Source organism: Bos mutus, chromosome 5, assembly GCF_027580195.1.
Source record: "Bos mutus isolate GX-2022 chromosome 5, NWIPB_WYAK_1.1, whole genome shotgun sequence".
NCBI classification, from domain to species: Eukaryota; Metazoa; Chordata; class Mammalia; order Artiodactyla; family Bovidae; genus Bos; species Bos mutus.
The window spans coordinates 15,361,857-15,378,450 of NC_091621.1; the positions used below are offsets into that span (position 1 = coordinate 15,361,857).

General features: G+C 48.4%; 2 protein-coding genes across 3 annotated transcripts; one reads left to right on the forward strand and one right to left on the reverse strand.

The window, feature by feature from the left end:
* Window positions 1–64: 64 nt before the first annotated feature.
* SPRYD4 (SPRY domain containing 4) lies at window positions 65–2,174 on the forward strand. The gene is made up of 2 exons (XM_005903444.3): window positions 65–210; window positions 551–2,174. The coding sequence occupies exons 1-2, from the start codon at window positions 126–128 to the stop codon at window positions 1,087–1,089; spliced, it is 624 nt and encodes a 207-aa protein (XP_005903506.1). The 5' UTR covers window positions 65–125; the 3' UTR covers window positions 1,090–2,174.
* Window positions 2,175–2,648: 474 nt separating this feature from the next.
* Window positions 2,649–14,868, reverse strand: GLS2 (glutaminase 2). Of its 2 annotated transcripts, none has more exons than XM_005903439.2 (18): window positions 14,445–14,868; window positions 10,648–10,747; window positions 10,101–10,222; window positions 9,407–9,536; window positions 8,797–8,876; window positions 8,549–8,712; window positions 7,968–8,026; window positions 6,664–6,696; window positions 6,319–6,377; window positions 5,736–5,802; window positions 5,560–5,610; window positions 5,176–5,352; window positions 4,358–4,489; window positions 4,159–4,251; window positions 3,906–3,967; window positions 3,311–3,387; window positions 2,955–3,018; window positions 2,649–2,805 (listed from the first exon to the last, which is right to left on the reverse strand). In XM_005903439.2, the coding sequence occupies exons 1-18, from the start codon at window positions 14,624–14,626 to the stop codon at window positions 2,649–2,651; spliced, it is 1,809 nt and encodes a 602-aa protein (XP_005903501.1). In that variant the 5' UTR covers window positions 14,627–14,868. The 2 variants fall into 2 exon arrangements, with proteins under 2 accessions (XP_005903501.1, XP_070226517.1); XM_070370416.1 differs by lacking the exon at window positions 14,445–14,868 and adding an exon at window positions 14,200–14,438.
* Window positions 14,869–16,594: the final 1,726 nt, after the last annotated feature.

Genomic DNA, 16,594 nt, shown 5'->3' on the forward strand with positions numbered 1-16,594 from the left:
GCGGCTCTTACGTCATCACACTGCGCCGCGCGCTCTCGAACGCCACGTGCAAGAGGAGCAGGCGGGCAGATGGGCGGGGGCAGGGGTCTCAGCTGGGGGCGTGCCCTGTTCATCCGTGGCGCAAGATGGCGCTCCCCTTTGCACGTTCGTTGTGTCTGTGCCGCCGGGGAGCCAAACGATTGGGGGCTGCCGCCGCGGAAGCCCGCAGAGGTAGGATTCTATGCGTTTACTCTCTTTTACGTCCAAAATAGTTTCCGTCTAATATTCCTGGAGCCCGCGGGAGAAACATTCCCAGCCCTTTCGACTCATTCCCGTCCTCCACCTGCGTTCCAAACGCGGGACACTGGTTTCTTTAAATTACACGGCTTCTCCAGTCCGAGTTTTTCGGCTCCTTGGGCTGCCCGTACTAAAGCGCCCCCACTCTCTTGTCCGCTCGACATTCTGACTCTTCCGTGTTTCCTCGTGATTTGTCTGCCTGTTTTACATCGGCTTGTATATGTTGTAGGGTTCTAGCTCACGTCATTATCCAGTTTTTTTGCTCTGCCCGCAGGCATCAGTTTCAAATTGGAAGAAAAGACAGCCCACAGCAGCCTGTTACTCTTCAAAGGTGACACAGGTGTCAAATACGGCATGGTGGGATTGGAGCCCACAAAATTAGCCCTTAATGTGGAGCGCTTCCGGGAGTGGGCAGTTGTGCTGGCAGACACAGCTGTCACCAGTGGCAGGCATTACTGGGAGGTGACAGTGAAGCGCTCTCAGCAGTTCCGGATAGGAGTGGCAGATGTGGACATGTCTCGCGATAGCTGCATCGGTGTTGACGATCGTTCCTGGGTGTTCACCTATGCTCAGCGCAAGTGGCACACCATGTTGGCCAACGAGAAAGCCCCAGTTGAGGGCATGGGGCAGCCAGAGAAGGTGGGGCTGCTGCTGGAGTATGAGGCCCAGAAGCTGAGCCTGGTGGATGTGAGCCGGATTGCTGTGGTCCACATACTACAGACAGATTTCCGGGGTCCAGTGGTGCCTGCCTTTGCCCTTTGGGATGGAGAGCTGCTGACCCATTCAGGGCTTGAGGTACCTGAAGGGCTCTAGTATGTCCATGACTGGAGTCCCTAATCACTCTCTTGGCCTGCCTCCTGCTCCAAGTGTCTGAAACCTTTTAACTGTGCCCGAAGAAACTGCTGGCTCCCAAAATTCAGAGATGGGTCCTCTGTGCAATATTTGTTATCTTCCTTTCTCCTACCTTGTGAAAGCTAGGCATACGGCCACGCTCTCCCCTCCCCCAAACTACTGCCAATTTCCTAGGCTACTATGAATGTACTTTCTCTGACTTGAATCCTTCAATCTCTCTGCCTCCCTGTGTCCAGGCCTTTCTCAGACTGTATTCAGTCCTGGGGGTCTTACCCTTCAGCTTTGTTTGAATTTCATCACTGTGCTACCTCTCCCTCCGTTTGCCCACATGTAACTCGTTTGTTTTGGGGGCTCTACCTAATCTCTCCAGAGTAAATCCTTTCTACCTCTGGCTGGAGGAGTGGTGCCGTGAATGACTTGGCCCTTTCTGTACAGCACATACAGAGTTTGGACTCTGGTTCCCTCGGGAAGTGCTTTACTGTGTCAGGATGAGAACAGAGCCCTCCTTTCCTAATGCCTCAGTGTTAAGACTCTCAGCCCCACACAGCTGCAGGTCTCCTCACCCTGAGTCCATCTGCCTTAATTGCACACCTCTGATACCTGGTCATCTGTTGCAATCACTGGACCAGTTACAATCATGACCAAAGGGGAAGAGACACATGGGGGATATTGAGGGAATTAGTGCTAGAAATTTTATTCTCCAGGCGGTCCATCTTCATTTCAGCTACAGTTTTGACTTCCAGAGCAAGGAAGGAGGCCTAAGGTCTTACACAATTCACTTGGGGGTTTGTTCAGACCCGAGCAGTTGCCCCCACTTGGCAGCAGAATACACTTAATCTAAAGCAGTATTTGGGATTGAGGAAAACCTAGTGGGGTGAGTATGTGTGTGAAATATGTATTCTTTGGGCTCTGTCTGCCCCTGTGGTTCCATCTTACTCTACAATACCTTTATGATGGTGATGCAGCTGGGTGGCCCTAGGGGAGAAAGAGAAGGACTGGGTCGGGCAAAAATAATTTGTGTAATTAAAGTTTATTTGAGCACAAAATACTTTCTCTGTCTATAAAATTGCTATTAGCAGTAGCAGCAGCACTTCTGGCCAAGGGGGAAGTCTCCAGACTACTAAAGCCTGGTACATAGCTCCCTCTTCTGTGTATATATACACGTGTGATGTGGCTAGAGCCCCTCCGCCAGACTGTCTCTCAGAATGGCTTCTTCGGAGAGAAGAGGGGACCTGCCTGAAGACCTGGGATGATCTGGAGTGGGCTAAGCCATTAGTCTGTACTTTTAAGAAGCCCACAATCTTTGCAGATAGCTCTACTGCAGGTGTCCACAAAGGCACTTCTCTATACTCTTTCTGCCAAGGGAATGGGGGTATTTTGACTCTTTCACAGAAAGCACTGGCCTTAGTCCTGGTCCCCACTGAAGCAGTGCAGCCCTCCGTAGCATGTTTGGTGGTTATATGTTAAGTGTGTGGCCAGCTTGTGCTTTTTCTTGGGCAGGGACCATGCATGCCCCATGCTCACACCATGCTCTCTAAGTTCTCTTTGGACAGGGCCTCAGCTGCAGCTTCAGCCCAAGTCTCAGATGGTGTGTATGAGTCCTGGTAGTCTTGGAGCAGTTTCACCACCTCCAGGTGGTTGAACTGCACAGCATCATCCAGGGGGATGTTGCCCCACCTGAGAGGAGGAACAGAGACCATGAGCAGGCAAAGAAGACATCAAGAGTGCCCTGGTTATACACCTACCTGGTGGCTGGAGCGCAGAAGTAGAGAGGTTGCTGCCTATTTTCAGTCCCCGCCCCCCCACTTTAGCTTAATCCTACTCACCTGTCCTTGACAAAAGGATTCACTTTGCAGGCCTCAATCAGGAATTTAACAACTTCAATGTGTCCTAGGAACATGGGCACAAGGAAAATGAGAGGGTACAGATTCTAAGGCTTGTGGTGTTAACATGAGTACAGACACTTGGCAGCTGGAGTCTGAACTAAAAGGGGTGGGGGAAGGCTTCTTCCCAGTTTTGCTCCCTGCAGCACCCAGTTAATAGCCTGAGCACTGAAGGCCATCCAGACAAAAACTAGTTGTTTCCTCTGTAACCTTGAGGGCACACATAATGGGGGGCACTCTTGGTAGAAAAGAAAGGTCTTGGGATCTGCCTCCCCTCTTTATTTTTAACCTTCAGATACCTTCAGCGGCAGCAACGTGCAGGGCGGTGCGGGAGTCATAGTCTTTCTGTTCCATGTCCATGGCTGACAAGGCAAACCTAAAGGGGAGTAGAAAGTAGCTGGAGTTGCCCAGATCAGCCTAAAGTCACTGGTAGCCTTTCTGAAGTGGGGTCAGACTGGATGAGTTCCAGAAAAAGCAAGACAGAGCTTATGACGAGATCTGCGGACTCTGTACAGTCGGTGTTCTCTATCTGATGAGGCTGTCAACTCCTGTGTCGGGGGGAGTGTGATGGTTCCAGGAACATCACTGCCTACCTGTAGTAGGTGCCCAGTACAGATTCATTGATGTTGGTAGTCCATTTGAGGCAAGGTCTTACCGACCTCCTAGGACTCTGCTTTTAACACCCAGATTAATCACAACAGTGGCTACCATTAATTAAGTTCTTATCACATGGCAGTCACTGTACTTTAAAGAAAAAAACTCATTTAAATACAGTCTCTGACCATTCAGTCTGACTGTAAGGCTGAAGCACTTAACTATTTGGCTATGTTGACGGCTAATGAGATCTCTGACTAGGAGTATTTTATTGTGTGTATTTGGTCAGAGTAGAAGTACCTTCGAAGAGCTGAGACATCTCCACTAGAGGCAGCAAATAAGAGGTTCACCACAGTCTTGTTCTGGAAAACAAATCAGACCCGCCTGAGATGAACTGTGACTTTGAACCCACCCATGCCCAGCTCTTCCCTATCCCCCTCCCTCATGGGTTAGCCTTAGGGGTTAACTTAGCCTAGGGTTTTACTGAAGTGTTATGTAATGTTCTTTTCTGAAATAGTCTTATGAGTCCCCTCGCCCCAAGGGTTCTCCTTACCCGGACTTCTCCCCCTTCACGCCGTGGGTCTAATTTCCTAGCACAGTGCCTCAGGTTATCATAGTTGTGGAAATTGAAGAGAGACACCAACTTCTAGAATTGTAAGGCAAAGAGATTGTTTACTTCCTCCCTGCACTTAGTAGGAGCTCATTTATTTTCTCATTCAAAAATACGAAGTACTATATGCAAAGTAACTTACTTGGCAGAAGTTGACCCCTCTATAGCTGTTCCCCAGCTTGTCCAGTGGAGGTGATAGACACATCATCCCCATGATGTTGGGTACCACCAGGAGGATGGCTCCTGACACAGCTGATTTGGCCGGCAGGCCCACCTTGGGGACAAAGTTGGAACTGAGGATGAGCCAGAGATGCCCCAACTCTGGGTTAACAAGTTAGCCAACCCCAAATGACTGCATGGGCAAGGCCACGCCCATCTCAAACTGTTGGCTTGTAAATTAGCTTTTCTTATTCCTGTCCGCCCCTACCCTCTTTTAAATTTGTGGCTTCAGTAAGGAACCTATCTACTCTGTGCCTGACGCTGTCCTAGAGCTAGGACAAAGTCTGTCAGTTAATTTACATTCAGGTGGTAGGAGGTAGACAATAAACAGGTAGACAAAGACAAAAATAATCAACTTAGGATAACACACTAGAAAAAGAGCAGGGTGCTGTGATTGAGGATGAAGTGGGAGGGAGGGAGGGAGGTGCTCAATGGGGAAGTGGGTGGTCAGAAAAGCCTCTCTTTGGAAGTGACCGCCTGTATGAGACCTGAAGAGTCTCCAGCCGTGTGAAGGGCGGCAGCAGAGTGGTTCTGAAATTGTACCCTCCTGCGTTTATGTGTTTGAGGGGCTTGCTGTGTTTGGCAAACTCCCCTAAGGATTCTTGGTCTAAATTGCCCGGCTGGAGGTTAGTGAGTGAGAGGCAGGAACACACGTCCACCTCTCCACCTTCAGAGAGTCAGTGTCCTCTCTTCTTGGCTCTGGGCTCGTGACGAATGGATGGCAGGGCCAGACGCACTCACATGGAAGGCAAACTGGCCCGAGAAGTCATACATGCCGCAGGAGTGCATGAGGCTGAGGGTGTTGCGCACGGCTTCCGCGCTCAGCACGCTCTCTCCAGTGATGGGGCAGATCCCACCATTGGCCAGGGTGGCTGCCATGACACTGCCCGATTCACAGGTCACCTCCACAGAGCACAGCTGTAGAGACGAGGCAGAGGTGAGGGTGCGAAGTGGACCTGAATGCTGTGCTCTGAGGTGTAAAGCAATGTTCTTGACACCTTGACTCTTCAACAAATTGCCCTGGTGTTTCTGAAGGACCCCGGGACCCCTGGTGACCATCTTGTGGGTCACAGGAAGGAAGGCAGTCTGTTATACCCTTGACCCTGAATGGCGGCGTTTGCTTACCTGGAAGTAGAGATCAAGGGCAGCCATCATGTCCACCCCTTTAGGAAAGCACTGCAAGGAAGAAGAGGAGAGAGCCATCAGCAGTCCCTGTCGCACTGCCAGAAGTCCCCAACCCCCTCTGCCCTTACACCAGCCGCAGAATCCCAGGGACTTTCTCTACCGCCTCTCCCGGTTACCTTCTTTTCCTTTAGATAATAACCGATGGCATAATTCCGATCCCCTGTTTCCTTCTCTGACTGGAATCTGAAGGAGACACCCAATTTAGTAGTTGACATTGGAAAGATGGGTGTGAGGAGAAGGGGGAAAAATACCTTCCCTCAGACAGAAAACTAGATCGCACATGTCAAAGTAAATCAGCCCTTTTATAAATTCTCCCAGTGATACTGGAGGAAATGTCTGAACCTCAGCCAGCACTGGGCCCAGCTTTATGGTAGTGTGAAAAACAACCAAACCCCAATGGTGTGGTCATCTAGCCTAGGAAAATGACATTTTTGGCTTTGCGAAGCTTGGCAAGAAAGGGCCCAGGTGCAGACTCTCACGCTGTTTTTCACGTTAAGTACTAAACAGAAATGGAACAAATTCTTTTACAAAGCAAACAAATGTGGAGGATGGGGCAGGGAGGAAGCTGGGAGGTCAAAGTTCCCCTGGGATTCCTTCCTCCTAACATTCTATCCTCCTCCTTGATTCAATGTGTGTACACACCCTCAAAACACCGCCCCCCACACACACATTTAGCTAGTCCTGTGAACAGGGCCTTACGTGGCATTGCTGAAACCCATGTATTCATTCCCAGCCATTTTGTTCAGATATTGCAAGACCTGGAAGAGAAAAGGAAGCATGGGAGGCACCCCATGCGTGAAGACCCCTAGTGAACACACACAGGCTTCTGCACTCCTAACCCTCTGCACTCCTCAGTCCTTATCCCAGCAGGGACTTCTGAAGGTCTTCCTCCCTGACACCAGATCCCCACACTTCTGAAAATAAGGCTTCTAGTATGGGCTGGTGCACCATCAAAGTGGGGTTAAAGCCAGGCACCGGGGCAGCTGGAATGGACACTTTGCCATAGAGAAAAGCAGCCAGGGGCTGAGCAGCGAGGGAACTTACAAAATCAAACTTTTCTGCTTTGTTACAGTCCATCTGCAAGGCAACAAAAAGAGCTGTCAGTATTCTAAGCCTAGGAGGCTGACAGGGAGGGCCAGAAGGACCTAGTGGAGACAGACTGTTAGATTGGTTTTGCTACTGGGCATGTGTTGCGTTTTACAGTGACTTTTTTTTTTTTTTAACTGAGACTTTTTGTATCCATGCCTATGTAGTGATCTTAAAAACCATTTAGAGTTTATGATCAAGTAATGAGTACAGATAATTTCACCCTATCTGTGAGCCTCACCCATCCCTGGGTTTCACTCCCATCTCCATCCTCAATGCCAATCCTCATCCCCCACTCCCACTTCCGTGTTCTGGTTCCAGTCCTGTCCCCAAGCCCCGCCCCTATTCCTGCTCCCCATCCTCATTGCTTATTCCCCTGCTGGAGCCTTACTCTGTGCTATTCCTGACGCCCACAGCCATCTCAAGACTGGAGTGAGTGATGGGAATGGGAGGAGGGTTTGTGTTGTATACACTGTAATGCTCAACTATATAAACTATATTGATAATTGAAGTAAAGTTAAAGATTTTAGCTGAGGGTCACGTCAGTAGGGCCTGTTTAGATGGGAATGGGATGAGGCAGGTCCCAGATACAGGGTTGTAGACAGAGTGATCCTAGAGCAAGGGGAGAGCCTGGTCCCTCCCAAACCTTCAATTGCTTCCTCTCTGTGTCAACTATAGTGTCAACACTGCAGGAACTCTGACACCTGAGTCCCTAGGGGGAGGGTTCCTAACACCACCTTCCTCAGGAGGGCCTGTGATTGGCTCTGGATTGTTGCTGCCCACACTGCTCTCAGGTTCTTGCTCAAGCCCTGGGAGACCTACAGCTGACAGGCTGGCCTGACTTCCTTGCTCAAGGCCAACTCACAGCTCCGGGTGACGTGAATAGCTGCCCCGGTCTGGCCATTCACCCTTCTTTCCATGTGTCCCTCACCCAGAAGTGGCCAATCAGTACCTAAAAGAGCTGTCCTCCCCTTGTGTCTGGCATTTGGCCCTTGGTTCTAGGCTGGGGTCAGGACCTGCTGTCTTCTCTCTGGGCCAGGAAGCTCTGGGCTCCAGACTCATGGGTGGGGGCAGGGATACAGTTCCTCTTACTAATGTCCTCAGCATAATTTATGAGTCCCTTCTGTGTCTTCACTGCCTCCTAGGCACCCTCAAAGGAATCAAGGCCCCACCAATCTCCCTGGAGAGACAGGCAGATATGAAGGATAGAAGAACAAGGTGAATAGAAAGCAGTACCTTCCAGAAGCCTAGGTAGCACTGACCTTGATCAGGGAGCTCACGACAATAGCACCAGCATTGACCATGGGGTTATGGGGGATTCCTGGGGAAATACAAACCACCCAGAGTCTTATCAGCCACTTAGTAAAACCTTCACAGCCTGCCCACTCTGCAGGGTAGATGGGAAAGGTTTCTTTGCTGGGGAGGATGGAGTGACAGAGCTGATCAGGAAGGGCAGAGGACTTCCCTGGTGGTCCAGTGGTAAAGAATCCCCCCTGCCTATGCAGGGGACACGGCTTTGATCTCTGGTCCAGGAAGATTCCACATGTCACAAGGTAACTAAGCCTGTGCACTGCAATTACTGAGCCTGAGTGCTGCTGCTACTGAAGACTGAGTGCCCAAGAGCCCGTGCTCCACAACAAGGGAAGCCACTGCAGTGAGAAGACAGTGCTCCGCAGCTAGAGAGTAGCCCCACTCGCCACAGCTAGGGAAAGTCTGTACAGCAATGAGGACCTAGTGCAGTCAAAGATAAAAAAAAAAGGGCAAAGAAACACATACCCTTGGGAGAGGGGTGGGATAAGAAAGGGACATCTGTGAGTCTGGTCCGGGCCCAGGGAGTGCTCACCTTCCTCATTGAGGGAGAGCGTGTTGTAGCGCAGGCCGCTGGGCTCCTTGCCCACGAACTTGTGCACGTAGTCTGTGCCTAGGGTGCTTATGGAGATGGCATACGTGAGGGGCTTCACGCAGGACTGCAGGCAGAAGGGGATCTTTGTGTGGCCCACGGAGTGTCTGGAGGCAAACGGGGGCCGTGAAAGGGGTTGGACTATGCTCTGCACCTGTGCCCTGTCTTCCCTTCCTCACCCAGCATCTCACCGTTGACCATCCACAGTGCACAGCGAGACACCCCACAGGTCTGGATTTGACTTGGCCAGCTGAGGGATGTAGGCTGCCACCTGCATAGGAGTGGGTAGAGAAAACAGAGACAGAATGGAGAAATGGACATGGAGAGGGGGAACAGAGCTGAGGTTCAGGATCAGGAGAATCTTTTAGATAAAAGCTAAAATTCTGACTTGTGCAGGACAACAGGGTTCCCTCCTGCCTGGTGTTCCTAGAGACACTGAAGCCTTAAGTCCTAGGCCTTACCCTTCTGCAGACACACTCCTATAGAGATAGCAGTAAAGTGCATAGAAGGTATTAATACAAAGAGAATACTGGGTTAGCTTTCCTTTCTCTCCTTAGGCTCAATAACCCTATAGTCTCTTTCAAAGTTCTATTGAATCCTTATGTCAGTTGTCTCCATAAAAACATCAGATTCCCTCACTTGCTCTAGAAATCACAGGTAAAAATACATAAAGCTCTTGTCCCCCACTTTAGAGGTTCTGCTTTTCATCTCTCGTCAATTGGATTTCCAGCGCCAGGAAATCTCCGAGAAGCAAGGTATACCTGGCCCAGAGCCCTTGCCCCTCCATCCCCTGGCCCTCACCTTGCCTCCAGTGAGCTCTTTGGCATCCTCAAAGATGCGGTCCACGTGGCTCGTGAACTCCTCAAAATCAGGAATAACAAACTTCTTTCGGAAGGCCTGAGTCAGTAGCACAATGTTGCTGCTCACACACCTGGATCCCGGACACAGTTGGGTTAGAGGGTTGGAGAGACACAGCTGTGACTCATGTGGAGGCATGGGGGTTGGGAATAAAAAGTGTGAGTGGTTGTTGGGTTTGGGACCAACAGCTGTGTATGTAACCTTGGGTCTATCGCTGGATTTTTCTGGGTCTTGTTTCTATGCCTCTAAAATGAAGGGTTGTAATGATATGGAAAGATATTCCAAGACACTATCTAGGAGGAAAAAAAACCTGAATAATCTGTATAGTAGGTTTTATATTTTAAATCTTAAATGTTTACATATGTATATGGACATTACCTAGAAGATACTTACTAATCTGTTCACTTCTGGAAAAAGGGACTGGGATTGGGGAGAGAGGGAAAAGAGAACATGTATTTCTCTGTTGTTTGAATTTTTATAATAAGTATAGGCATATTCACGTGTTGCTTGTGTAACCAGTAAATAATAAAATTAAGTGAGGGGTTGACTTGAATCCCTAGGATCCCTCCTGGCTGTTCAAGTCTGTGTCCCCAGAACAGTTTTGAGAGGGGGTGCCCTTGTTTCCCGGGGCCCTCACTTTCGGAAAAGATCTCGGTCCAAGAGGCCACCACTGTTGGACTGTCGAACCATGCGGCGCATCTGGCTCATGCAGTCCCGGAGCCGGGGATCTGACGTCTGCAGTCCGGTGGCCTTCAGCGCCTTCCGGGGAAAGAAGCCTGGTAAGGTCAACTACAAGGACAATAATCCAATCCTAATCATTTCCCCCAGTGGATCACAATGAACTCAACCCCAACTACTACAACAGGTGGAACAAATGGGTTTGCAGACTAAGAAAGGATGCAGTATAACAATTTTGAAGGCTAACATGGGTTTCCTTGCCCTTTTTCATCAAGGCAGCTGGTTTCTGACCCCCTTGGATGTATGTGCCAAACCAGGAAGATAGGCAGAGTCAGAGGGTTGAATTACCCCTTCTGGGACAGCCTAGGCTATCTGCTACCATCAGCTGTTTTTCATCCTCATAATGAAGCCGCCCGTTAGCTGCCTTGTACCTGTCCTACCTTCCTTTTCCCAGTTTCCAGAGATCCTAAGGGATGAGTATCCCGAGCAGGTGGAGAGGAACTTACAGTAGTGAACTTGTGGATAGGTATTCGTTCCTGTCCCTCAGCAATAGTGTAGAAGAGCAGGTCACCCAGACGGGACAGCATGCCACTCTCTGAAGAGTCACTGTTTGGAGGCAGAGACAGGGGAGAAGGACAGGAACCTGAGAACTGCTCCCTGCTCCTCCTGTTAGAACAAGGCTGATCAGTAGGGAGGTGTCCTTGGTCTACACGTCCTCCCCGAACCTTCTGATCTATCCCTATAATTCTAACCTTCACATCTGTCCTGTTCTCCAGCTTTCTTTTGTTCCTAAACTTCAGACATTTGTTTCTAGTTGCCTCTTAAATAACTGCATTTCTAGGGGTACCATAGCACTGCAAACTCAGCATGTCCAAGTCTGAGGTCATCTTGCCTGCCTCCCTCCATCTGCTCCTCCTCTTGTTGTTCCCATTTGGATTAATAGTGTTACCACTTACCCACAAGCCAAGCTGGAAACATGGAATCATTTGGACAATCCCCATACCCTACATCCATAACCAAACCTGGATGAATTTATCAAATCCATGTGCTTTTCTTCTTTCCCCCTCTGTTGGAATGGGGTAGTAGAAAGTACAGAGTTTGCCCCATAATAGCTGTGTGATCTTAATATGGATAGTAAGTCAAGTTATTTAATACAGCTGAACCTGCTTCCTCATCTCTAAAATAAGGGTTTAATATCTGCTTCACATGGGTAATGTGAGGTTTAATTTCAACGACATTCCATGAAAAACTATCTTTCACAAAGTAGATGCTCAGTGGCTCCTTGTTTGTCGATTACACATTCTCTTGACTTGCAATCCATTGTTCACAATGTGACAGTTATCTTTCTAAAACTCAAATATCATTTCTCTAATCAGACCTTTGATAGTTCCCTAGTACCTACAAAATAAGTTCTATTTCTTGGTATGGCATTAAAGGCTCTTTAAAATCTGCCAACATTCCTTTCCTACTTTCTACCATGCCCTCACACTCCAGTTATGCCAGGAGTAAACAAAAGAAGTAAATAAGAGAAGCAAGCTGAAGAACACTGTTTATACTATGGTACTATAGTACGGTACAGGTAATAAATAGGTGGCTCCCCAAATGGGCTAAGGCACTGTCAGGCTTCCTGGCCTTTGTTGTGTATACTGAAACTTCTGCATGGAAAGACCTTTTCCTCCTTCACCTGTACAGTCCTGCTCATCCTACAAAGTCCATATCAAATGTTATTAACTCTGTAAAGGCTTCCCCAAACTCCTAGTTTTGCTTATGCTGCTGGTATGACACAACATACCACCTTATTGACAGAAAACAGTCTTCCCTGCTCTACTGTCGTGTCTTCTTGGTTTTTTTTGGAGGCAGGGCTGGGCCAGGCAGCATTGGGATCTTAGTTCCCCTACCACAGATATCAACATGTAATTGTTGATATTTGCATAAAATATCTCTAGAAGGTTGTACAAGATATCAATGACAGATGTCTCTGCGGAGAAAAATTTCCTAAGAATTTAAGACACAGTTGAACAACTGCATAAGAATATGTAGTAACCGAACTGAAGATTGGTTAAATAAATTAGGATATCTCAATATAATGGAATCTTACAATGACAAAACAGCAGCCATTAAAAGGACAATATCATGCATGCACACATTAAATCATATTAAAAGCTGTTTATAAATGGAAAAGATAGGCGATCAAAGAATAGTAATATTATCCTACTTTTGTTAAATTTTTATATATCCATATATAGCATATAGTATATATGTGGATATAAATCATGGATTTATATTGAATACAGATATATGGTTGCCTCTAATATTGGGACCTTAATTTTTTCCTTGATACTCTATTTACCTTGTTTTTCTTTAATAATTAGAAATAAAGCTAAATGTTAAAAAAACAAAACAATAACCTGAATTAAAGGGCTTTTTCTCTTTGCTACCCTCCTCCACCAAGAACACTTTCCCCTCATGGATGGTGCCACATTCCCAGAGCCCATCCCCCTCCATGCCCTCAACTCCTTCTGCCCAAAGGAGTATCAGTCCAAGGCCTTTAACCAAGAAGTCTCTGGGAGCACAGGCAGCAAGAGGTAGGAGGATCAAGTTTCCTGAGAACACTTCCAACTGTAAATCAAATACTCCAGTTAAAACACACACACACACACACACACACACACACACACTTCTATTACCTGAGCCACAGGATAAGGAAGGAGGTGTGTGTGTACAGGAACCAGGGATGTCTCTTGCTCCCCATCCCACAGAAGATGTGAGGGTGAGGGAGATTAAACCTTTTCTCTATCCCACCATTATTTCTCTCAAGGTGATTATTTGGGAAAAGTTTGGATGGAAAGTTGACTGGGAGACAGAAGGTTTATTCTTTAAAGTTTAAACATTCTGTGTCTCCTTGAAAAGAGGCTGATGTATAGCATAGTAACAATTCTTACCAATAATAAATTGTTTAGTTGCTAACTCTTGTCCAACTCTTTTGCGACTCCATGGACTGTAGTCCGCTAGGCTCCTCTGTCCATGGAATCTCCCAGGCAACAGTGGGTTGCATTTCCTTCTCCAGGGCATCTTCCCCACCCAGGGACAGAACCAGAGTCTCCTGCATTGGCAGGTGGGTTCTTTACAACTGAGCCATCAAGGATAAATAGATAAAGCTTATTGAATGTTACCTGGCCAGGACAGGGGGCTTCCTGGGTGGATCAGACAGTAAAGAATCTGCCTGCAATGTGGGAGACCTGAGTTCGATCTTTGGGTTGGGAAGACCCCATGGAGAAGGGAATGGCTACCCACTCCAGTATTCTGGCCTGGAGACAGGAAATCCGGTGGTGGTGAGGTAGAAGACAGAGTGGTCTGTCTGGTTATTTTAATTATAGTGTGCATATCTTTCTGATTGTCCTCAATAGATGTCAATGACAGGGGAGTTGGTTCATTTCTTATTCTTGCTATAAAAGAGCAGGGGCTACCTGCATAGTGTCTGTGTTGGCTTCTGGGGACGACAAAATTTCCTGCTCAGTCTGTTTCTGCGTGTGGAAGACAAGAGGCTCACCCACTAAGGGTTCCTGGGTGGTGGGGGAGAGAGGTTCAGCCTCTAAGGCTGATTGACACCAAAGGAAGAAAACACCTTAAATCAGGGAGCCGCCTGCGCAGCACGTTTAATGGCTCTTGACTGGTTCTGGTTTGGGAGATCTGCGTCTTATGATCTTCCCCTCCATTATAGATTTTCCTCCTTCAAAAACCAATAGGAGAACCACCCTTATTCTAGATTAGGGAGTCCTGATTACGAACACAACACATACGCAGATGACATACGCACCTATCTGCGTACAGATAACACTCGAACATCACACATTACATGCCGAAACACAGGTCACACACAGATCCAAGTACACCAGGACACAAGGCAGGCTGTTCCACACCCACGCATCCTCGAAAATACACACGAGGATCAGGGAGAAAAGGAGGGTGAGGATGGGCAGTGCTCACACTGCCCTGCACTCAGAGACGTGCACCAAGCAACACTCCGCGCCCACCAGCATTCCCAATTAAGTACGCACCTTGGATAGGCACCATCCCGAGCACCGACCTGCCCAAAAGCCATCCCGGGCGGACGGCACTTTACCGCCCGAGCGTGGCGTACCCAAAGCCCCAAATCTAAAGGAAAAGGCATCGCAGGACAGTAAGCTAGGAGAGGAGAAGGAAGATGGGATGCGTTCCTGAGGGAATAGGACTCGGAAGCTAGCGGGAACCGCAGTGGGAGTGGGAGCGAGCCTGTCCCTTGCCCCTGTCCCGCGAGTCTTACTGATCCTGATGCTGCGTCTGGTGGCTGTGCGGCGTCTCCTTGCCTTGCGCCGCGGCCTCACTGAGGTGGTGCCGGACGCCCCACGTAAGGAGAGGGTTCTGGCTCAGGTGACCCCAGCCTCCCCGCCGGCAGTGACTGCCAGCCCTGCTCAGCGAATTCTGTAGAGCCTTGAAGGAGCGCATCCCCCCAGCTCGCCGCCTGCTCGGCCCGAGCGCCCAGGGCGTCTGAGAGGTGGTTGGAGGGAGGGCCGGAAGAATCGCGGACCAGGTGGGGAGAGCTCAGTGATGGGGTGCAGTGGAGAGGAGAGGCCCGGTGGGTGGGGTTGGTGCAGGAGGAGGGGCCGGTCTCTACAGGGCTCGGGACACTGCCAGGTGTACCCAATTCCCCCTAGACAGGGCATCGCGGAGACGCGCACGCGATGGAGCAGAGGCTGGGGGTGGGGAGCGGGGGGGTCTAGCAGCTGGTGAGAAGGGGGCGGTGTTTGAGAGTTGGGATGGACAACGCCCAGGTCCAATCATTGAGAAAGTTTAAAAAAAAAACAAAAAACTTGGGGGCGGAGATAAGATGAGGCTATCCAATGAAAGCAAGGCGGTGGGCCATCCATAAAAGCGGACCGATTCCTCTGCGCTCTGGCCCGCTGCGGCTAGCGGTACATGAAGGTGCTGAGGGCGGGAAAGCTGAAGTTGGGGCAGTGGCGAGGGCCAAGGACGCGGTGGCGGTCAGAACGATGGAAGCCTCGGAGAGAGAGGAGAGCGGTACCCCTTTTCACTCGGATAAGAGTGAGCCATGTTCAAGAGGCCTCTTAGGTGACCTTCGACATTCGAAGGCCAGAACCAGCCCTCAGTACCCTCCCTCGTAGTACAGCATCGAGGCGGAACGCCGAGTCTCCAGCACGTGGTGTTGGTGAGTGAGGAGTCAGACGGCCGGAAATTACCCCGGCTGGAAACAGCCTGCAGCACTTAAGTGAGATCTGTGGGTGGAGGAAAGATCACCCTAGGTTGCTAGGGTGCCTGGGTTTTCGTTTTATTTCTACTACTTAGTGGCCGTTTAAGACTTAGGTGTCCTTAATTCTGAGCCCTTAAACATTTTATAAATCGTTAGGTGCTCCTGAAATTTTATCTTATTTTTTAATTGCTTGCCTCTGTATTCCTCACGGTTAGAAAAGATGTACAAAAAGGATTTTGAAAACTAAGCACATTCAGAAATTTTATCATTTGCAACAAGAAGAGCATTCGCCTGTATCTTCACAGCGTTTAGTAGAAGCTCATGGAAATAATAACTTATGGTGTGTCAACCGCTTTATATAGTCTCCCTCCTTCTTACCAGAGACCTAAAGAATAGCTGTTACTAGTCCCATTTTGAAGATGAGGAAACTAGGACTCAGAAATTAAGATTTTCTTTGACTCAGATAACCCCCCTAATAGGTTCCAGTCTCTGACCTCAAGGCCCTCTCCACCATGCAGCCCTTACCAAAATTAACCATTGAATTATCCCAGGAAATGACCTCTTTCCTGAAGGAAGATTTGTGTGGGGACAGTATGATACAATACTAAGAGTTGGCTAGAGGCTTACTGTATCACAGAATGTCACTAGCTTTCCTTTTTGTTTTTGGATTAAAATGAGCAACAAGGATAACTTGGGAAAAGAAATATCAAAACCATACACTGGTATGTTCTGTGGAAAGGCAGTTCTCCTTTGGCTTGGTTAAGGTTGGAATGTTATTTAGTTTAAAACCAAGTAGAGTGACCTTTCTTTTGTTTTGGTTTGTTTTTCTCTGCTGTAGTCATTCCTTAACTGCCCTATCCCTTCTCCTGTAGGTAGGACTCTAATTCAGGGACTCCAGCATACCCTGGCTGCCTTATTAATGGATTTGCCCATTACTTCTTTTTTTATTATTATTTTTAATTGGAGGATAATTGCTTTACAGTGTTGCCTATTGATTCTTTAAGAAAGTTCTGGGACTTAATACTTGGTGTAAACTTGAGCCAGCATTGATTTTTCCAAATGTAGTAGGCTAATCGTATCCTTATTTCACAGGAATGTTATTTCTCTGAAGCTTTTTGAGCTGTCAAGAAACAGATGACATGTATCAGGGCATTTCTAAGCATTACCCAGAAGGTATTTGCTTCTTTTTATTTCCTAGCCCCTGC

Excerpts from the sequence above, each read along its gene's own strand:
- SPRYD4 (XM_005903444.3), top strand. The coding sequence starts at position 126 with ATGGCGCTCCCCTTTGCACGTTCGTTGTGTCTGTGCCGCCGGGGAGCC. Across the intron at positions 211-550 it reads CGCCGCGGAAGCCCGCAGAG|GCATCAGTTTCAAATTGGAA; the intron begins GTAGGATTCTAT and ends CTCTGCCCGCAG.
- GLS2 (XM_005903439.2), bottom strand. The coding sequence starts at position 14,626 with ATGCGCTCCTTCAAGGCTCTACAGAATTCGCTGAGCAGGGCTGGCAGT. Across the intron at positions 10,223-10,647 it reads CTATCCACAAGTTCACTACT|GCGCTGAAGGCCACCGGACT; the intron begins GTAAGTTCCTCT and ends TTTCCCCGGAAG. Across the intron at positions 8,713-8,796 it reads TGCACTGTGGATGGTCAACG|ACACTCCGTGGGCCACACAA; the intron begins GTGAGATGCTGG and ends GTTTGCCTCCAG.